We start from the raw sequence: 24,213 nt of genomic DNA, 5'->3' as shown, positions 1-24,213 counted from the left end.
TAATAAGGTCACAGACACCCCAAAACACACCACCAGACGTGGTCCTGCCCACCAGAAAGACAAGATCCAACCTCATCCATCAGAACACAGGCACCAGTACACTCCACCAGGAAGCATAAACAACGCACTGAACCAACCTTACCCACTGGGGGAAGACACCAAAAGCAACAGGAACCACGAACCTGCAGGCTGCAAAAAGGAGACCCCAAACACAGTAAGTTAAACAAAATGAGAAGACAGAGAAATATGCAGCAGATGAACGAGAAAGGTAAAAACCTACTAGACTAAACAGATGAAGAGGAAATAGGCAGTCTACCTGAAAAAGTATTCAGAGTAATGATACTAAAAATGATCCAAAATCTTCGAAATAGAATGAAGAAAATAAAAGAAACATTTAACCTAGAAGAACTAAAGAGCAAACAATGAGGAACCACACAATAAATGAAATTAAAAATTCTATACAAGGAATCAACAGCAAATTAACTGAAGCAGAAGAACAGATAACTGACCTGCACGATGAAATAGTGGAAATAACTACCGCAGAGAAGAATAAAGAAAAAAGAATGAAAAGAATTCATGACAGTCTCAGAGACTTCTGGGACAACATTAAACACACCAACATTTGAATTATAGGGGTTCCAGAAGAAGAAGAGAAAAAGAAACAGACTGACAAAATATTTGAAGTGATTATTGTTGAAAATTTCCTTAATATGGGAATGGAAATAGTCAATCAAGTCCAGGAAGCACAGAGTCCCATACAGGATAAATCCAAGGAGAAACACGCCAAGACACATATTAATCAAACTATCAAAAATTAAATACAAAGAACAAATATTAAAAGGAGGAAGGGAAAAACAACAAATAACATAAAAGGGAATCCCTATAAGGTTAACCGCTGATATTTAGCAGAAACTCTGTAAGCAAGAAGGGAGTGGCAGGGCACATTTAAAGTGATAAAATGGAAAAACCTACAACCAAGATTACTCTTAATGAGCAACGATCTCATTCAGATTAAACAGAGAAATTAAAATATTTACACACAAGCAAATGCAAAGAGAATTCAGCACCACCCAACCAGCTTCACAACAAATGCTAAAGGAACTTCTCTACACAGGAGAGACAAGGGAAGGAAAAGACCTACAATAACAAATCCAAAGCAATTAAGAAAATGGTAATAGGAGCATACACATTGATCATTACTTTAAATGTAAATGGATTCAATACTCCAAACAAGTACACAGATTGGCTGAAAGGATACAAAAACAGGACCCATATATATACTGTCTAGAAGAGACCCACCTCAGATCTAGGGATACATACAGACTGAAAGTGAGGGGATGGAAAAAGATATTCCATGCAAATGGAAATAAAAGAAAGCTAGAGTAGCAATTCTCATATCAAACAAAATAGACTTTAAAATAAACACTATCACAACAGACAAGAAGGACACCATATAATGATCAAGGAATCAATCCAAGAAGAAGATATAACAATCGTAAATATTTATGCCACCAATGTAGGAGTACATCAATACATAGGTAAGATGCTAACAGACAACAAAGGGGAAATCGATAGTTACACAATAATAACAGGGGACTTTAACAATCCAGTTTCCCCAATGCACACATCGTCCAAAATGAAAATAAATAAAACACAAGCTTGAAATGACACATTAAAATAGATGGACTTAATTGAAACTTATAGGACATTGCATACAAAAACAACAGAATACAATTTCTTTTCAAGTGCTCATGGAACATTCTCCAGGATAGATCATATCATCGGTCAGAAATCAAGCCTTGGTAAATTTAAGGAAATTGAAATTGTATCAAGTACCTTTCCTGACCACAACACTATGAAACTAGATATCAATTACAGGAAAAAAAAACATAAAAAACACAAACACATGGAGGATAAACAGTATGCTACTAAATAACAAAGAGATCACTAAAGAAATCAAAGAGGAAATAAAAAATACCTAGAAACAAATGACAATGAAAACACAATGAACCAAAACCTTTGGGATGCAGTAAAAGCAGTTCCAAGAGGGAAGATTATAGCAATAGAATCCTACCTCAAGAAACAAGAAACAACTCAAATGAACAGCCTAACCTTACACCTAAAGCAATTAGAAAAAGAAGAACCAAAAAAACCCAAAGTTACTAGAAGAAAAGAAACCATAAAAATCAGATCAGAAATAAATGAAAAAGAAATGAAGGGAACAATAGCAAAGATCAATAAAACTAAAAGCTGGTTCTTTGAGAAGATAAACAAAATTGATAACCATTAGCCAGACTCATCAAGAAAAAAAGAGAGAAGACTCAAATCAACAGAATTACAAATGAAGAAGGAGAAGTAACAACTGACACTGCAGAAATACAAAGGATCAGGAGAGATTACTACAAGAAACTCTATGTCAATAAAATGGACAACCTGGAAGAAATGGACAAATTCTTAGAAAAGCACAACCTTATGAGACTGAACCAGGAAGAAATAGAAAATATAAATAGGCCAGTCACAAGCACTGAAATTGAATCTGTGATTAAGAATCTTCCAACAAACAAAAGCCGAGAACCAGATAGCTTCACAGGCGAATTCTAGCAAACATTCAGAGAAGAACTAGCACCTATCCTTCTCAAACTCTTCCAGAATATAGTAGAGGGAGGAATACTCCCAAACTCATTCTACGACGCCACCATCACCCTGATAACAAAACCAGACAAAGATGTCACAAAGAAAGAAAACTACAGGCCAATATCACTTATGAACATAGATGCAAAGATCCTCAACAAAATACTAGCAAACAGAATCCAACGGCACATTAAAAGGATCATACACCATGATCAAGTGGAGCCTATCCCAGGAATGCAAGGATTCTTCAATATATGCAAATCAATCAATGCGATACACCATATTAACAAACTGAAGGATAAGAACCATATGATAATCTCAATAGATGGAGAAAAAGCTTTTGACAAAATTCAACACCCATTTATATAAAAACCCTCCAGAAAGTAGGCATACACGGAACGTATCTCAACATAATAAAGGCCATACATGAAAATCCCACAGCAAACATTGTTCTCAATGGTGAAAAAATGAAACGATTTCCTCTAAGATGAGGAAGAAGACAAGGTTGTTCACTCTCAACACTATTATTCAACACAGTTTTGGAAGTTTTAGTGACAGAAACGAGAGAAGAAAAGAAATAAAAGGAATCCAAATCAGAAAAGAAGTAAAACTTTCACTGTTAGCAGATGACATGACACTATATATAGAGAATCCTAAACATGCTACAAAAAACTACTAGAGCTAATCAATGAATTTGGTAAAGTAGCAGGATACAAAATTAATGCACACAAATCTCTTGCATTCCTATACACTAATGATGAAAAATAAGAAAGAGAAATTAAGGAAACACTCCCATTTATCACTGCAACAAAACAAATAAAATACCTGCGAATAAAGCTACCTAAGGAGACAAAAGACCTATATGCAGAAAACTATAAGACAGTGATAAAAGAAACCAAAGATGATACAAATAGATGAAGAGATATACCATGTTCTTGAATTAGAAGAATCAACATTGTGAAAATGACTATAATACACAAAGCAATCTACAGATTCAATGCAATCTCTATCAAACTACCAGTGGCATTTTTCACAAAACAAAAACAAAAAATTGCACAATTTGCATGGAAACACAAAAGACCCCAAATAGCCAAAGCATTCTTGAGAAAGAAAGACAGAGCTGGAGGATTCAGGCTCCCTGACTTCAGACTATACTACAAAGCTAGAGTAATCAAGACACTATGGTACTGTGACAAAAACAGAAATATAGGTCAAAGGAACAGGATACAAAGTGCAGAGATAAACCCACCTACATATGGTCACCTTAATGTTGATAAAGGAGGCAAGAATATAAAATGGAGAAAAGACAGCCTCTTCAATAAGTGGTGCTGGGAAAACTGGACAGGTACATGTAAAAGAATGAAATTAGAACACTGCCTAACATCATACACAAAAATAAACTCGAAATGGATTAAAGCCCTAAATGTAAGACCAGACACTATAAAACTCTTAGAGGAAAACATAGGCAGAACACTCTATGACATAAATCACAGCAAGATCCTTTTGGACCCACCTCCTAGAGAAATGGAAATAAAAATAAAAATAATGGGACCTAATGAAACGTAAAAGCTTTTGCACATCAAAGGAAACCATAAAGAAGATGAAAAGACAACCCTCAGAATGGGAGAAAATATTTGCAAATGAAGAAAATGACAAAGGATTAATCTCCAAAGTTTACAAGCAGCTCATACAACTGAATATCAATAAAACAAAGAACCCAATCCAAAAATGGGCAGAAGACCTAAATAGACATTTCTCCAAGGAAGATGTACAGATTGCCAACAAACACATGAAAGAATGCTCAACATCACTAATCATTAGAGAAATGCAAATCAAAACTACAATGAGGTATCACCTCAAACCAATCAGAATGGAAATCATCAAAAAATCTACAAACAATAAATGCTGGAGAGGGTGTGGAGAAAAGGGAACCCTCTTGCACTGCTAGTGAGAATGTAAATTGACAGAGCCACTATGGAGAAAAATATGGAGGTTCCTTAAAAAACTAAAAATAGAACTACCATATGACCCAGCAATCCCACTACTGGGCATATACCCTGAGAAAACCATAATTCGGAAAGAGTCATGTACCACAATGTTCATTGCAGCTCTATTTACAATAGCCAGGACACGGAAGCAACCTAAATGTCCATCAACAGATAAATGGATAAAGAAGATGTGGCACATATATACAATAGAATATTGCTCAGCCATAAAAAGAAATGAAATTGAGTTATTTGTAGTGAGGTAGATGGACCTAGAGTCTGTCATACAGAGTGAAGTATGTTAGAAAGGGAAAAACAAATATGCTAACACATATTTATGGAATTTGAAAGACAAAAAGAAGGGTTCTGAAGAACCTAAGGGTAGGATAGGAATAAACACACAGACATAGAGAATGGACGTGAGGACACGGGGAGGGGGGAGGGTAAGCTGGGACGAAGTGAGAGTGGCATGGACATATATACACTACAAAATATAGCCAGTGGGAAGCACACACATAGCAGAGGGAGACCAGCTCGGTGCTTTGTGACCACCTAGAAGGGTTGGATAGGGAGGGTGGGAGGGAGACGCAAGAGGGAGGGGATATAGGGATATATGTATACATATAGCTGATTCACTCTGTTACTCAGCAGAAAGTAACACAATGTTGTAAAGCATTTATACTCCAATAAAGATGTTAAAAAATATCCTTGATGTAAAAAGCTCTTCCAAATATGCTATTATTTTCTAGAAAGGAAGATACTGAGATATATAAGAACAAAATATACCTATACAATAACTAACTTTATAGGTAGAAATGAATGCATAATCTACCCTGAAATTCCTACACTTGCCTAACCGAGAAAACAATGTATATTATAAGCAAGTAAATTAAAACAAATAGACTCAAATGCAAGCCAGACAGGTAAAGAAGGGGGAAACATGATTTACCCTTTCTTAAAATGCCTACTAGGTTCGTAATATGCACATCTTGAGGACCTTTAAAATCCTAGTCTTGGGGTAAAAGTGTCAACATTTTAGGTAGGACTTACTCTATAAGACTGATAAACTATCTCTAATTTATCAGCTTTTAGTGGCTTCCAAAATTTATCGTTCCAAAGAGACAGTGACAAAATATCATAACAGCACAGACCTGATATTGGCATATTAATTCTAATCACTCCTCTAAGAATGGATCAAACAAATTAAAAAATGAATACACAAAAGAAGTTCAAGGTGGAATAGATCAGGAATGGCTCTACGTAAATCGTTAAAGCCAGTGTCTCAGAATGCAGAACATTTGAAAGAGAAAAAGTTCTCTACCCATCCCCTTACCTAGATGTAGGCTTTGGATAAGCTGGTAATAAAAAGAGAAATAAATGTAGTTTCCCATTCAACTCAGAAGGCTACACATGTGAAAGGTGCCAAAGAAGTTATTTCAGACCTCATTTGGGGGACTATTAGACACATAATTGAACTGGAAAGAATCCACCTCATCTCTTCTCATTCCTGTTAATTATGACTCTAACCAGCAAACTCACCCTGCTGAGTGAAAGCTCATCAATCCAGTATCTAGTGGATATTCAAAATGTAATTACTGGGGAAGGACCTTCAAGATGACAGAGGAGTATGACATGTAGGAGTATGACATGGAGATCACCTTCTTCCCAACAAGCGCATCAAAAATACATCTACATGTGGAAGAACTCCTACGGTACACCTACTGAAGGCTGGGAAAAGACCTCAGACTTCCCAAAAGGCAAGAAACTCCCCATGCACCTGGTTATGTGGCTGACAGGATCTTGGTGCTCCAGCCAGGTGCCAGGCTTGAGTCTCTGAGGTAGGAGAGCTGATCCAGGACACTGGATCACCAGAGACATCCCAGACCCACGTAATATCAATCGGTGAGAGCTCTCCCAGAGACCTCCATCTCAATGCTAAAACCCAAATCCACTCAACGAGCAGCAAGCTCCAATGCTGGACACCCCATGCCAAACAACTAACAAGACAGGAACACAACCCCACCCATTAGCAGAGAGGCTTCCTAAAATCATAAATAAGGTCACAGACACCCCAAAGCACACAACCAGATGCTGTTCTGCCTACCAGAAAGACAAGATCCAGCCTCATGCATCAGAACACAGGCACCAGTCCCCTCTACCAGGAAGCCTACAAAAACCACTGAACCAACATTACCCAATGGGGGCAGACACCAAAAACAAAAGGAACTACAAACCTGCAGCCTGCTAAAAGAGGACGCCAAAAACAGTTAGTTCATCAAAATTAGAAGAAAGAGAAATACATAGTAGATGAAGGAGCAAGGCAAAGACCCACCAGACCAAACAAATGAAGACGAAATAGGCAGTTTACCTGAAAATGTATTCAGAGTAATGATAGTAAATATGATCCAAAACCTTGGAAATAGAATGGAGAAAATACAAGAAACGTTTAACATAGAATAACTAAAGAGCAAACAATGATGAACAACATAATAAATGAAATAAAAAATTCTCTAGAAGGAATCAGTAGGAGAACAACTGAGGCAGAAGAATGGATAAGTGACCTGGAAGATAAAAACGTGGAAATAACTACTACAGAGCAGAATAAAGAAAAAAGAATGAAGAGAATTGATGACAGTCTCAGAGACTTCTGGGAAAACATTAAACACACCAACATTCAAGTTATAGGGTTTCCAGAAGTAAAAGAGAAAAAGAAAGAGACTGAGAAAATATTTGAAGAGAGTTTAGTTGAAAACATCCCTAATACGGGAAAGGAAATAGTCAATCAAGTGTAGGAAATGCAGAGTCCTATACAGGATAAATGCAAGGAGAAACATGCCAAGACACATATTAATCAAACAATCAAGAATGAAATACAGGGGAGCTGGGAGAAGATGGCGGAAGAATAAGACGCGGAGCTCACCTTCCTCACCACAGATACACCAGAAATTCATCTACACATGAAACAACTCCTAAAAAACACTTACTGAATGCTGGCAGAAGACCTCAGACCCCCCAAAAGGTGGATAAAAGGCTCTTGGTGCTGCAGCCAGGACTCAGTGCTGTGCCTCTGAGGTGGGAGAGCCAACTTCAGGGCAGTGGTCCACAACAGACCGCCCAGCTCCACATAATATCAAACGGCGAAAATCTCCCAGAGATCTCCATCTCAACAACAGCACCCAGCTTCACTGAACGACAAGCAAGCTACAGTGCTGGACACCCTATGCCAAGCAACTAGAAAGACAAGAACACAACCCAATCAATTAGCAGAGAGGCTGCCTAAAAATATAATAACGCCACAGACACCACAAAACACACCACCAGACGTGGACCCGTCCACCAGAAAGACAAGATCAAGCCTCATAGACCAGAACACAGGCACCAGTCCCCTCCAACAGGAAGCCTAAACAACCCACTGAAACAACCTTAGCTACTGGGGACAGACAGCAAAAACAACGGGAACTATGAACATGCAGCCTGCAAAAAGGAGACCCCAAACACAGTAAGATAAGCAAAATGAGAAGACAGAAAAACACACAGCAGGTGAAGGAGCAAGATAAAAACCCACCAGACCTAACAAATGAACAGTAAATAGGCAGTCTACCTGAAAAAGAATTCAGAATAATGAGAGTAAAGATGATCCAAAATCTTGGAACTAGAATAGACAAAATGCAAGAAACAGTTAACAAGGACCTAGAAGAACGAAAGATGAATCAAGCAATGATTAGAAACACAATAAATGAAATTAAAAATACTCTAATTGGGATCAATAGCAGAATAACTGAAGCAGAAGAACAGAGAAGTGACCTGGAAGATAAAATAGTAGAAATAACGAGTGCAGAGCACAATAAAGAAAAAAGAATGAAAAGAACTGAAGACAGTCACAGAGACCTCTGGGACAACATTAAAAGCACCAACATTCAAATTATAGGGGTTCCAGGAGAAGAAGAGAAAAAGAAGGGGACTGAGAAAATATTTGAAGAGATTATAGTTGAAAACTTCCCTAATATGGGAAAGGAAATAGCTAATCAAGTCCAGGAGGCACAGAGAGTCCCATACAGAATAAATACAAGGAGAAATACGCCAACACACATATTAATCAAACTGTCAAAAACTAAACACAAAGAAAACATATTAAAAGCAGCAAGGGAAAAACAACAAATAACACAAAAAGGAATCCCCATCAGGTTAACAGCTGATCTCTCAGCAGAAACTCTACAAGCCAGAAGGGAGTGGTAGGACATACTTATAGTGATGAAGGAGAAAAACCTGAAACCAAGATTACTCTACCCAGCAAGGATCTCATTCACATTTGATGGAGAAATTAAAACCTTTACAGACAAGCAAAAGGTGAGAGAGTTCAGCACCACCAAACCAGCTTTACAACAAATGCTAAAGGAACTTCTCTAGGCAAGAAACACAACAGAAGGAAAACACCTACAATAACGAACCCAAAACAGTTAAGAAAATGAGAATAGGAACATACATATCGATAATTACATTAAATGTAAATGGACTAAATGCTCCCACCAAAACACACAGATTGCCTGAATGGATACAAAAACAAGACCCATATATATGCTGTCTACAAGAGACCCACTTCAGACCTAGAGACACATACAGATTGAAAGTAAGGGGATGGGAAAAGATATTACATGCAAACGGAAATCAAAAGAAAGCTGGAGTAGCAATTCTCATATCAGAAAAACTAGACTTTAAAATAAAGACTATTAGAAGAGACAAAGAAGGACACTACATAATGATCAAGGGATCGATCCAAGAAAATATAACAATTGTAAATATTTATGCATCCAACATAGGAGCACCTCAATACATAAGGTAAATACGAACAGCCATAAAAGGGGAAATCGACAGTAACACACTCATAGTAGGGGACTTCATCACCCCACTTTCACCAATGGACAGATCATCCAAAATGAAAATAAACAAGGCAACACAAGCTTTAAATGATACATTAAACAGGATGGACTTAATTGATATTTATAGGACATTCCATCAAAACCCAAAAGAATACACATTTTTCTCAGGTGCTCATGGAACATTCTCCAGGATAGATCATATCTTGGGTCACAAATCAAGCCCTGGGAAGTTTAAGAAAATTGAAATTGTACCAAGGATCTTTTGTGACCACAATACTATGAGACTAGATATCAATTACAGGAAAATATCTGTAAAAAATACAAACACATGGAGGCTGAACAATACACTACTTACTACCGAAGTGATCACTGAAGAAATCAAACAGGAAATCAAAAAATACCTAGAAACAAATGACAATGGAGAGATGACGACCCAAAACCTATGGGATGCAGCAAAAGCAGTTCTAAAGGGGAAGTTTATAGCAATACAATCACACCTTAAGAAAAAGGAAACATCTCGAGTAAAGAACCTGACCCTGCACCTAAAGCAATTACAGAAAGAAGAACAAAAAACCAACAAAGTTAGCAGAAGGAAAGAAATCATAAAGATCAGATCAGAAATAAATGAAAAAGAAATGAAGGAAATGATAGCAAAGATCAATAAAAGTAAAAGCTGGTTCTTTGAGGAGGTAAACAAAACTGATAAATCATTAGCCAGATTCATCAAGAAAAAAGGGAGAAGACTCAAATCAATAGAATTGGAAATGAAAAAGGAGAAGAAACAACTGACACTGCAGAAATACAAAAGATCATGAGAGATTACTACAAGCAACTCTATGCCAATGAAATGGACAACCTGGAAGAAATGGACAAATTCTTAGAAATGCACAACCTGCCAAGACTGAATCAGAAAGAAACAGAAACTTTGAATAGACCAATCATAAGCACTGAAATTGAAACTGTGATTAAAAATCTTCCAACAAACAAAAGCCCACAACCTGATGGCTTCACAGGTGAATTCTATCAAACATTTACAGAAGAGCTAACACCTACCCTTCTCAAACTCTTCCAAAATATAGCAGAGGGAGGAATACTCCCAAACTCATACTACGAGGACAAAATCACCTTGATACCAAAGCTGGACAAGGATGTCACAAAGAAAGAAAACTACAGGCCAATATCACTGATGAACATAGATGCAAAAATCCTCAACAAAAAACTAGCAACAGAATCCAACAGCACATTAAAAGGATCATACACCAAGATGAACAGGGCTTTATTCCTGGAATGCAAGGATTCTTCAATATATGCAAATCAATCAACCTGATACACCATATTAACAAATTGAAGGAGAAAAAATATATGATCATCTGAATAAACGCAGAGAAAGCTTTCGACAAAATTCAACACCCATTTATGATAAAAACCCTGCAGAAAGTAGGCATAGAGGGAACTTTCGGCAACATAATAAAGGTCATATATGACAAACCCACAGCCAACATCGTCCTCAATGGTGAAAATTGAAACCATTTCCGCTAAGATCAGGAACAAGACAAGGCTGCCCACTCTCACCACTCTTATTCAACATAGTTTTGGAAGTTTTAGCCACAGCAATCAGAGAAGAAATGGAAATCAAAGGAATCAAATTGGAAAAGAAGAAGTAAAGCTGTCACTGTTTGCAGATGACATGATACTATACATAGAGAATCCTAAAGATGCTACCAGAAAACTACTAGAGCTAATCAATGAATTTGGTAAGGTAGCAGGATACAAAATTAATGCACAGAAATCTCTGGCATTCCTGTACACTAATGATGAAAAATCTGAAAGTGAAATCAAGTAAACACTCCCATTTACCACTGCAACAAAAAGAATAAAATAATTACGAATAAACCTAACTAAGGAAACAAAAGACCTGTATGCAGAAAATTATAAGACACTGATGAAAGAAATTAAAGATGATACAAATAGATGGAGAGATATACCATGCTCCTGGATTGGAAGAATCAATATTGTGAAAATGACTCTACTACCCAAAGCAATCTACAGATTCAATGCAATCCCTATCAAACTACACTGGCATTTTTCCCACAGCAAGAACAAAAAATTTCAAAATTTGTTTGGAAAAACAAAAGACCCCGAATAGCCAAAGCAATCTTCAGAACAAAAAATGTAGCAGGAGGAATTAGGCTCCCTGACTTCAGACTATACTACAAAGCTACAGTAATCAAGACAGTGGGGTACTCACACAAAAACAGAAAGATAGATCAATGGAACCGGATAGAAAGCCCAGAGATAAACCCACGCACATTAGGTCACCTTATCTTTCATTAAGGAGGCAGGAATGTACAGTGGAGAAAGGACAGCCTCTTCAATAAGTGGTGCTGGGAAAACTGGACAGGGACATGTAAAAGTATGAGATTAGATCACTCCCTAACACCATACACAAAAATAGGCTCAAAATGGATTAAAGACCTAAATGTAAGGCCAGCAACTATCAAATTCTTAGAGGAAATCATAGGCAGAACACTCTATGACATAAATCATAAAAAGATCCTTTTGGACCCACCTCCTAGAGAAATGGAAATAAAAACAAAAATAAACAAATGGGACCTAACAAAACTTCAAAGCTTTTGCACAAAATAAAAAATAATAATAATAAAAAATAAAAAAAACAAAAAAACAAAGCTTTTGCACAGCAAAGGAAACCATAAACAAGACCAAAAGACAACCCTCAAAATGGGAGAAAATATTTGCAAATGAAGCAACTGACAAAGGATTAATCTCCAAAATTTATAAGCAGCACATGCAGCTCAATAGCAAAAAAACAAACAACCCAATCCAAAAATGGGCAGAAGACCTAAATAGACATTTCTCCAAAGAAGATATACAGAATGCCAACAAATACATGAAAGAATGCTCAACATCATTAATCATTAGAGAAATGCAAATCAAAACTACAATGAGATATCATCTCACACCAGTCAGAATGGCCATCATCAAGAAATCTAGAAACAATAAATGCTGGAGAGGGTGTGGAGAAAAGGGAACACTCTTGCACTGCTGGTGGGAATGTGAATTGGTACAGCCGCTATGGAGAACACTATGGAGGTTCCTTAAAAAACTAAAAATAGAACTACCATATGACCCAGCAATCCCACTACTAGGCATATACCCTGAGAAAACCATAATTCAAAAACAGACATGTACCAAAATGTTCATTGCAGCTCTATTCACAATAGCCCAGAGATGGAAACAACCTAAGTGTCCATCATCGGATGAATGGATAAAGAAGATGTGGCACATATATACAATGGAATATTACTCAGCCATAGAAGGAAACGAAACTGCGATATTTGTAATGAGGTGGATAGACCTAGAGTCTGTCATACAGAGTGAAGTAACTCAGAAAGAGAAAGACAAATACCGTATGCTAACACATATATATGGAAGTTAAGAAAAAAAATGTCATGAAGAACCTAGGGGTAAAACAGGAATAAACACACAGACTTACTTGAGAATGGACTTGAGGATATGTGGAGGGGGAAGTGTAAGCTGTGACAAAGCAAAAGAGAGGCATGGACATATATACAGTACCAAACATAAGGTAGATAGATAGTGGGAAGTGGCCGCATAGCGCAGGAAGATCAGCTCGGTGCTTTGTGACCGCCTGGAGGGGTGGGATAGGTAGGGTGGGAGGGAGGGAGATGTAAGAGGGAAGGGATGTGAGAACAGATGTATATGTATGACTGATTCACTTTGTTATAAAGCAGAAACTAATAAAAAAAAGTGGAAAGAGCCCATGGGATGTAACTTTAAAAAAAAAAAAGAAGAAGATGTGGCACATATATACAATGGAATATTACTCAGCCATAAAAAGAAACAAAATTGAGCTATTTGTAATGAGGTGGATAGACCTAGAGTCTGTCATACAGAGTGAAGTAAGTCAGAAAGAGAAAGACAAATACCATATGCTAACACATATATACGGAATTAAAGAAAAAAAATGTCATGAAGAACCTAGGGGTAAAACAGGAATAAGGACATAGAACTACATGAAAATGGACTTGAGGATATGGGGAGGGGGAAGGGTAAGCTGTGACAAAGCGAGAGAGAGGCATGGACATATATACAGTACCAAACGTAAGGTAGATAGATAGTGGGAAGCAGCCACATAGCACAGGGAGATCAGCTCGGTGCTTTGTGACCGCCTGGAGGGGTGGGATAGGGAGGCTGGGAGGGAGGGAGACGCAAGAGGGAAGGGATATGGGAACAGATGTATATGTGTAACTGATTTACTTTGTTATAAAGCAGAAACTAATAAAAAATGTAAAAAAAAGAATGAAATACAAACAAAAAATGTGAAAAGCAGTAAGGGAAAAGCAGCAAATAACATACAAGGGAATCCCCATAACGTTAACAGTGGATCTTTCAGTGGAGACTCTGCAAGCCAGAAGGAAGTGGCAGGATATATTTAAAGAGATGAAAGGGAAAAACCTACAAGCAAGACTACCCTACCCAGCAAGCATCTCATTCACATTCGATGGAGAAATTAAAACCTTTACACACAAGCAAAAGCTAAGAGAATTCAGCACCACCAAACCAACTTCACAGCATACGCTAAAGGAACTTCTCTACACAGAAAAGAGAAGAGAAGGAAAACACCTACAATAACAAATCCAAAGCAATTAAGAAATGGTAAGAGGAACATATATATCGATCAATACATTTAAAAAAATGGATTAAATGTTCCAACCAAAAGACACAGATTGGCTAAATGGATACAAAAACAGGACGAGTATATACCCTGTCAACAAGAGACCCACTTCAGACCTAGGGGCACATACAGACTGAAAGTGAGAGGATGGAAAAAAATATTTCATGCAAATGGAAATCAAAAGAAAGCTGGAATAGAAATTCTCATATCATACAAAATAGACTTTAAAATAAACACTATTACAACAAAGAAGGACACTACATCATGATCAAAAAATCAATACTAGAAAAAGATATAACAATTGTAAATATTTATGCAGCCAACATAGGAGTACGTCAACATATAAGGCAAATGCTTACAGCCTTAAAAGGGGAAATTGATAGTTATACAGTAATAAGAGGGGACTTTAACACCCCACTCTCACCAATGGAGACATCATCCAAAATGAAAATAAATAAGGAAACACAAGCTTTAAATGGCACATTAAACAAGATGGACTTAATTCATATTTATAGGACAGTCCATCCAAAAACAAGAGAATACACTTCCTCCTCAAGTACTCAATGAATATTCTCCAGGATAAATCCTATCTTAAGTCACAATTCAAGCCTTGGTAAATTTAAGAAAACTGAAATTGTATCAACTATCTTTTCTGACCAGAACTATGATATCTCTAGCTATGAGACTAGATATAAATTACAGGAAAAAAACCCAGTAAAAAACACAAACACATGGAGGATAAACAATGTGCTACTAAATAATCAAGAGGTCACTGAAGATATCAAAAGAGGAGATGGAAAAATACCTAGAAACTAATGACAATGAAAACACGATGATCCAAAACCTATGGGATGCAGCAAAAGCTGTTCTAAGAGGGAAGTTTATAGCTATACAATGCTACTTCAAGAAACAAGAAAAATCTCAAATAAACAACCTAACATTCCACCTAAAGCTATTAGGGAAAGAAAAACAAAAGAAACCCAAAGTTAGCAGAAGGAAAGAAACCATAAAAAACAGATCAGAATAACTGAAAAAGGAATAATATTACAGCAAAGATCAATAAAACTAAAAGATGTTTCTTTGAGAAGATAAACAAAACTGATAAACCATTAGCCAGACTCACCAAGAAAAAGAGTGAAAAGACTCAAATCAACAGAATTACAAATGAAAAAAAAGTAACAACTGACACTGCAGAATTACAAAGGATCATGAGAAATTACCACAAGCAACTATATGCCAATAAAATGCACAACCTGGAAGAAATGGACAAATTCTTAGAAAAGCACAACCTTCCGATACTGAACCAGGAAGAAACAGAAAATATAAACAGATGAATCAGAAGCACTGAAAATGAGACTGTGATTAAAAATCTTCCAACAAACAAAAGCCCACAACCTGATGGCTTCACAGGCGAATTATATCAAGCATTTAGAGAAGAGATAACACCTATCCTTCTCAAACTCTTCCAAAATATAGCAGAGGAAGGAACACTCCCAATCTCACTCTATGAGGCCACCATCACCCTGATACCAAAACAAGACAAAGATGTCACAAAGAAAGAAAATTACAGGCCAATATCACAGATGAACATAGATGCAAAAATCCTCAACAAAATACTAGCAAACAGAATCCAACAGCACATTAAAAGGATCATACACCATGATCAAGTGGGGTTTATACCAGGAATGCAAGGATTCTTCAGTATATGCAAATAAATCAATGTGATATACCATATAAACAAACTGAAGGCTAAAAACCGTATGATCATTTCAATAGATGCAGAAAAAGCTTTTGCAAAATTCAACACCCATTTATGATAAAAGGTCTCCAGAAAGTAGACATAAAGGGAACTTACCTCAACATAATAAAGGCCATATATGACAAACCCACAGACAACATTGTTCTCAGGGGTGAAACTGAAAACATTTCCACTAAGATCAGGAACAAGACAAGTTTGCCCACTCTCACCACTATTATTCAATGTAGTTTTGGAAGGTTTAGCCACAGCAATTTAGAGGAGAAAAAGAAGTAAAAGGAATTCAAATTGGAAATGAATTAAAACTGTCACTGTTTGCAGATGACATGATACTATACATAGAGAATCCTAAAGATGCCACCAGAAAACTACTAGAGCTAATCAATGGATTTGGTAAAGTAGCAGGATACAAAATTAATGCACAGAAATCTCTTGCACTCCTATACAATAATGATGAACAATCTGAAGAGAAACTAAGGAAACACTCCCCTTTACCACTGCAACAACAATAATAAAATACCTAAGAATAAACCTATCCAAGGAGACAAAAGACCTGTATGCAGAAAACTATAAGATACTGATGAAAGAACTAAAAGATGATACAGATGGAGAGATATACCATGTTCTTGGATTGGAAGAATCAACATTGTGAAAATGATTATACTACTTAAAGCCATCTACATATTCAATGCAATCCCCATCAAACTACCAATGGCATTTTTCACAGAAGTAGAACAAAAAAATTCACAATTTGTATGGAAACACAGAAGACCCTGAACAGCCAAAGCAATCTTGGGAAAGAAAAACGGAGCTGAAGGAATCTGGCTCCCTGGCTTCAGGCTATACTACAAAGCTACGGTAATCAAGACAGTATGGTACTGGCAGAAGAACAGAAATAGAGATCAATGGAATAGGATAGAAAGTCCAGAGACAAACCCACCCACATTTGGTCACCTTATCTTTGATAAAGGAGGCATGAATATACAAAGGAGAAAAGACAGTCTCTTCAATATGTTGTGCTCGGAAAACTGGACAGCTACATGTAAAAGAATGAAATTAGATCACTCCGTGACACCATATACAAGAATAAACTCAACATACATTAAATACCTAAATGTAAGTCCAGACACTATAAAACTCTTACAGTAAAACATAGGTAGAATACTCTATGACATAAGTAACAGCAACATCCTTTTTGATCCACCTCCTAAAGAAATGGAATTAGAAACAAAAATAAACAAATGGGACCTAATGAAACATAAAAGCTTTTACACAGCAAAGGAAAGCATAAACAAGACGAAAAGACAACCCTCAGAATGGGAGAAAATATTTGCAAATGGAGCAACTGACAAAGAATTAATCTCCAAAATTTACAAGCAGCTCATGCAGCTCAATATCAAACAAACAAACAACCCAATCCAAAAATAGGCAGAAGACCTAATTAGACATTTTCTAAAGAAGATATACAGATTGCCAACAGAAACATGAAAGAATGCTCAACATCACTGATCGTTAGAGCAATGCAACTCAAAACTGTAATGAGGTATCCCCTCACACCAGTCATAATGGCCATCATCAAAAAATCTACAAACAATAAGTGCTGGAGAGGGTGTGGAGAAAAGGGAACCCTCTTGCACTGTTGGTGGGAATGCAAATTGATACAGCCACTATGGTGAACAGTATGGAGGTTCCTTAAAAAACTAAAAATAGAACTACCATACGATGCAGCACTACTGAGCATATACCCTGAGAAACCCTTAATTCAAAAAGAGTCTTGTACCACAATGTTCATTGCAGTTCTATTTACAATAGCCCAGACATGGTAGCAACCTAAGTGTCCATCGACCGATGAATGGATACAGAAGATGTGGCACATATATACAGTGGAATATTACTCAGCCATAAAAAGAAATGAAATTCATTTTTTTGTAGTGAGGTGGATGGACCTAGATTCTGTCATACAGAGTGAAGTAAGTCAGAAAGAGAGAAACAAATACCATATGCTAACACATATTTATGGAATCTAAAAAAAAAAAGAGGTTCTGAAGAACATAGGGGCAGGACAGGAATAAAGACACAGACGTAGAGAATGGACTTGAGGACACCAGGAGGGTGAAGGTTAAGCTGGGATGAAGTGAGAGAGTGGCATGGACTTACATATACTTCCAAATGTAAAATGGATTACATTTGATTACACTGATTACACATAGCATACATGTGCTATGTGGGAAGCAGCCGCATAGCACAGGGAGATCAGCTCATGCTTTGTGACCACCTAGAGGGGTGGTATAGGGAGAATGGAATGGAGATGCAAGAGGGAAGAGATATGGGAATATATGTATACGTATAGCTGATTAACTTTGTTATAAAGCAGAAACACACCATTGTAAAGCAATTATACTCCAATAAAGATATTAAAAAGAAAACAAAACTGAAATATCAGAAAGTCATTAAATTCGCTGTCTTTTTTATGATAGTAAAAAGCTGGAAATGAAGATCCAACAATTCAGAAATACCACTTAAACACCCTATGCAGAAAAGTTATCATAGCAGGCCTGACTACTGTCCTTGGAAAGGCCAACTTGCAAGGTTGCCCCTTGGCTGATGCCTGTGAGCTTGAATTTTGGAAAGGTTCCCTCCATTCCCTAACTGATAAGAGTGACTCACTGTGCCTAAACTGTACAAACAATGTGGCTTATGCTAAATACTTGCTTTCCTTGTGAGCATCCAGAACTTTGGTATACACCAAGCAGAGTGCTTATGTGACCAGCCCCCAATAAAAAAACTGGCACTGATTCTCCAATGAGCTTCTCTAATAAACAACGCTTTTCACATGTTCTCACAAGTTGTTGCTAGAGGAGTTAAAGCATGTCCTATGTGACTCCCCTGGGAGAGGGCTCTCAAGCTTGTGCCTGGTTTTCTCCAGACTTCACCCCTTTTCCCTTTGCTGATTTTGTTTCCTATCCTTTCACTGTAATAAATCACAGTCACAAGTATGACTATATGCCAGGTCCTGCGAGTCCTCCTACTGAATCAATGCGCATGAGGGATGGTCTTGGGGACCCCCAACACATTCCAAAACTTCTATATTTGTCTCAAAGCTCTTTCTTGAGACCTAGACTCAAACGCTTGATATCAAATACCTGATATATTTTTAATCACCTTGTATTCAAGTCTAAAACTGAAGACACTGTCTGTCTTTCTTCTTCTGCTCCTTATCTTGCTAACATATCCATAACCACTTGGGTCACCTAAGCCGGAAACCAGGAAACCTGGGATGCATACTAAACTTCTCCCTCTTTCTCCCAACCACATTAATGTGTCACCAGGTTCTTTTAATTCTACCACCTAAATATCTCTTAAAACCATCTCCTCCTCTCCAGCCACAGTCATTGCCTTAGCTCATGTTCTCATCACTTCTCATATCACTCTCCTGCATTCTTAGCTCCAGCAAACCAATTCTCCATACCAAAACCAAAGTCATCTTTCTAAAATAAAAATATACTTACAGTCCCTTCCAGCTTAAAATAAATACTCTTGTGGTTGCTCTCTTCAGGATAATGTTCAAATTCCTCAATCTAGCCACGAAGCCTTTCATGATCTGAGTTTACTTACTGACCTCTTTCCTCCTCTCCCTGCGTAAGTTAGGATAGAATGCCTTCTCCAGGCTATTACCCAAAGCATAAGGCTGTTTCTGGCTTCCCAGTCTGAATTCCATATTCTTCATCTATGCTCCCATAGCACCCTATGCTTTAGACTATGAGAACTCTGACTCGGTGTTTTGAGTGCACTAGTTATTTAATAAAAGCTTGTTGAATTGTTGAATGTTGAATTAAAAGGAGAGATCATGAATTGTTTTTTCCCTTTTTTAAAAAATGTGTTTGCTGGTATTCTTCTGTTTTAATTAAATGAACCAAAAGAAAGCAACAATGAAAAAATTACCTCATAGTTTCTGTTGGCGTCTGTTATGGTCCAGTACCTGTTAGGAAGTCCCATACGTCCAAAGTCTGATATTGGGTCAATCAGCTTCCATCCATTTTTCCTCATCTCTTTTGAGGATTTGGGATTGTAAGAAAAAGCGTACAGATCTTCATGTAATTCTAGAGAAGAAAGACAGGCATGAAAACAAAGTAATAATGAGTGAAACTTAATACTAAATAGTGCAAAAAAGCCTAGATTTTCTTTTCTCTAAGGGAATGTTTGTCAACAGCCCCTGAAAAGGACAATAGTTTGTGTACAAGGTTGCCTTTATTTGTATACAAGGCATAAGAACTGAAATATTGATTCAGTCTTCTTTTAAAAATACTTAAATTTATATGATACCAATACAAAGCAGGAACATTCTGCCTGGTTTCCTGTGAATTGTTGGATAATGGACTGAACTCAAGCTTCCAGGTTTCACATGCTAAGCAAGTGGTCCTTACCATAAATTTCTAACTGAACTTCAATGTCCCAATTGCACTGTTTGTTGTAACATACTGCAAAACATTAACAGTGTTCTTGCATTCTACTCATCAGGTCAATACCTGCTTCTGGCTGATAAATGGCCATTTCTTCTCTTCTTCCGATAACCCCACTTCCTCCCTTCACAAAGTTCAACATGTAATCAATAACTCATTTGACCAACTTATGTGGCATTAACTTTTCCAGAGATGGATGGAGTCTTCCAGAGCCTTTTACAAAGTGTTGGGCCAGCTAACAGATAGCCTCTGTCAACAGAGCACCAGCAAATTCTGAGAAATTGTTCTAGGAAAAGGGTAGAAGAAAATGGGGAGGGAAATGTAATTTTAATCCACAGACTAGGACATTAGTCCACAGACTAAAATCAGAGGAAGCTGATGGGTTAGCAACCTGGAGTTGGGGCTGGAAGATGAGAGGGTGAGGCTGGAGGAAGCAGGGATAACTGCATTAAGGACTCTGATAAACTTCCCTAGTTTGCTAGTTGGAACTAAAAGTAGGGGTAGGAACAATAGGCCAAACATAAAGCTTGCAGGACAACAGTAAACAAATTTTGCTCCAAAGCAGTATTACTTCCTGAAGTGTTGAAAAATTTACAAGTTGATACTTAAGAGGAAAGAGGGAAAGTGAAGGAAATAGCAGCTGTTAAACATCTACTATATACCAAGTACAGAGTAAAAATGCACACATGCATTTAAACCTCAAAACAACCACCACAGGGAGCTTATACTATCATTATTTTTACAGGTGAGGAACCTGAGTTCAAAGGTTATGTATCTTGTCCAAATACCATGGAGCTGTAAGAGGCAAAGCCCAGATTCAAACTCTGCTCTATTTAACTCCATAACCAATGATCTTTCCATTATGCCATTCTGGGAGAAAAAATACAATGGTTTTAGATAAAAATACTATCATAACTACCTGGCTGAGAAAGCTTTAACAGTGAAATGTAAACCTCATGGCACACAACGTCAGATTCTAAAACAAAGTGGGCTACTCGGAAGTTCTTACAGCGGAGGATCAGGGGACAACCCAGGCTAGTGATGGACAACTTCTCCACAGTGGCAATATGATGCAGTGCAATCTACAAAACAGAAGAGAACCAAAATAATTCACAGACATGCACTAGATCTATCACTCTCAGTGTGCCTGACTCTCAGTAATGGTAACAGCATGGCCAGAGATGTGATCACATCTACAGCCTACAACCATTCTTTGTAAGGTACAACTGGGTTTTTTTAAACAGAAGTAAATAGTGGTAAAGCAATGAAAAGCAAATTACGATATTATAAAACTTCCCTCTCCTTAGGGATATAAGGTTAAGAGATTTACGGGGCAATTGTGGCGAACTGGCTCAGAACAAATGGCTTCTAGCATGCTGTGGTGGAGTTTAAAAATCATAGTAGAATGATTGTCAGAGAGGAAAATAGAACTTCCTTTTGTTCTACCAAATCACTAATTAAAATGATAATTTGTATGGTGCTTTACTGCTCATGAGGTAGTCCATGATCATTAACTATTTAATCCCTGTAACAACACTTTTGACGTATAATCATCCCATTTCAGGAATGAAGAAACCAAAGCTCTGAGAAGTGAACTTTTCATCAGAGGCCACACAGCCAAAAAGTGGCACAAACAGGATTTGAACCATGGCAGTCTAACTTTGTTTAGGGTTATTTGTCTAGAAATTCTAAACTCTAGTCTTGGAATTAGGATTTAACTAGAAATATTACAGGGAAAATTTCTCTTCCACATTTTAGACTCTAGTGACAGTAAAGCAAAGAATGAAATGGGGGAAATTTTTACCTAAGTGACTAAGGGAATGAGTGGAGACTGTAAGACTAAGGACTAAAGGAACTATACATAAGCACTGTACTGCAGTTAATAAAGTTGTTTCCCATGGGAGTACAGATTAATAATTCAGATTTTTTTAAAAATGAAGGATTATTAAATTTTGAGTCTCATCATTCCTGCTCATGCTGATGCCAGCAAAAAAGAAATGCATGGAAAGGGAACCGGTACAAGAAACGGTATACAAATAATACAAGTCTCTCTTTATAATTTCAAAAAGCTATGGAATCATGGTTTTACATTTTAGTCTCTGATGTTCTCCTCCTATCTGTGTCTCTGATGTTTCCTACAACTAGAGCCTGAATGTACTCTTTTCATTCTCTGGACTCCCTGTCCTGTGCCTAGAATGGCCTTCCGATCATCACTCTTTTCTTTTCCTCCATCTCACACAGTCTATGCCCCAGCCCCCATTTATTTGGAAAAGAAATCTGTTCCTGGAAATCTTTCAATCATATCCATCATCTAAGAATGGGGTAGATGTAGGGACTATTCACATATTCTGAGAAGGAATTTTCCATCTTAATTTCTGTCTTAACTATTCTGTCAAACTCAATTCCTGTATGGCAGTTTTGAAGGGCCATAAAAACTACTGATAATGTAACAGGAATTAATGTATCAAATTTCAAGAAAATCAAAGTCCTGTTGATCAATATGGGAGACCTGTGTTTGGGTAGTAAAACAGTGATCATCGAGATCAGGTGCCAGGCAAAAACTGGTGAATTGGAAAGAGGCAGAAAGTGAAGCAGACTAAGGATGGAAAGAGCTTCATTAATAGTACTAATTGGGTAAATATGCCTCCTTTGACATATAGAAATAATTAACATAAGTTCTCCCTTTCCGATCTAGTCCATTAGGTTTGAAATTATACCCAGTAGAAACAAATCTGGAGACATGTGCTGTCTGCAAATGCAGGTAGAAAGGGGAAAGGCTCATGGCACAGTACTAAAGAACTGGTTCCCAAACTGTTAGAAATGGAAGAGTCCTTACTAATTATATAATCTAACAACCTCATTTTACATATGAGGAAACTGAAGCCCAGAGAGCAAGAGTCACTTACCCAAGGTCATATAGCCAGTTAGTGCACAACTGAGTCTAGCTAGAACCAACTCTCCTGATTCCTCTTTTCTCATTCCCTTCATCATACCAAAGTGAAAAGATACAATGTCATATGAGGAAAGCTCATGGTGTTTTTAAAAAGGAAGTATTAAAATGCTTCTTTCAAATGTATGTTCTGTTTAATTCATTTTATACTTATATAATCATATCTATCATGTGCCAGACACCATTTTAAGCATTTACAACATTAACTTTTTTATTCCATAACCAGGTATTATTTCCTCTATTTTAGAGATGAGGGAAGTGAGCCTCAGATAAGTTAAATAACTTGCCCAAGGTTACAAAGGTAGTAAATGTTGAAGCTGGGATTTCACCTTGAGCAGACTGGCTCTAGAGTCTGTGATCTTAATCACTATGCTATGCCATATACCAGAAGCATGTTTTACTTGTTAGAGAGGGCTAAGCATAAGTCTGGCTAATGATTAAGATTAAATGGTCCTACTTTAGGATGAGGTAGGCATAAAGTAACATAAGCAGTGCTAAACTAATTAGACAACATTGTTTAAAGGTATAACAAAACACACACACACACACACACACACACACACACACACACCCCACCCTGTCTTAGGTCAGAGTATTGGTCTAAATTATTGATACCCAAAATGTAGTCCATAAGCCACCAGCATCACCTGAGAGTGCTTTAGAAATTTAAAATCTGAGGCCTGAGATTCTGCATTTTTAACAAGCTCCCAGGCGATACAGATGTTCTTGGTTTTTGGACCACATTTCATGGGTAGCAAGGCTTTAAATTACTTCGGGATGCTTACCAAGTAAGCTCAGAAAATGAGCAGAGACTACTTTACCTAAAAATATTGAGGA

General features: G+C 37.2%; 1 protein-coding gene across 2 annotated transcripts in view; it reads right to left on the bottom strand.

The window, feature by feature from the left end:
- LOC308609099 (phosphatidylinositol-3,5-bisphosphate 3-phosphatase MTMR8-like) overlaps window positions 1-24,213 on the bottom strand; it is a 212,584-nt gene that overhangs the window by 155,026 nt on the left and 33,345 nt on the right. For both annotated transcript variants that reach the window (XM_081222629.1, XM_081222630.1), the window contains exons 3-4: window positions 21,346-21,508; window positions 19,909-20,066 (exon numbers count right to left, since the gene is read on the bottom strand). In XM_081222629.1, the coding sequence (XP_081078755.1) occupies window positions 19,909-20,066; window positions 21,346-21,508 (321 nt within the window). The remainder of the gene's footprint in view (window positions 1-19,908; window positions 20,067-21,345; window positions 21,509-24,213) is intronic.

The sequence above is a fragment of the Mesoplodon bidens genome (genome assembly GCF_964165515.1).
Source record: "Mesoplodon bidens genome assembly, chromosome: X".
Lineage (NCBI taxonomy): Eukaryota > Metazoa > Chordata > Mammalia > Artiodactyla > Ziphiidae > Mesoplodon > Mesoplodon bidens.
Note: the sequence above shows the minus strand (reverse complement) of the source record. Positions and strands in the feature narration are given on the sequence as shown.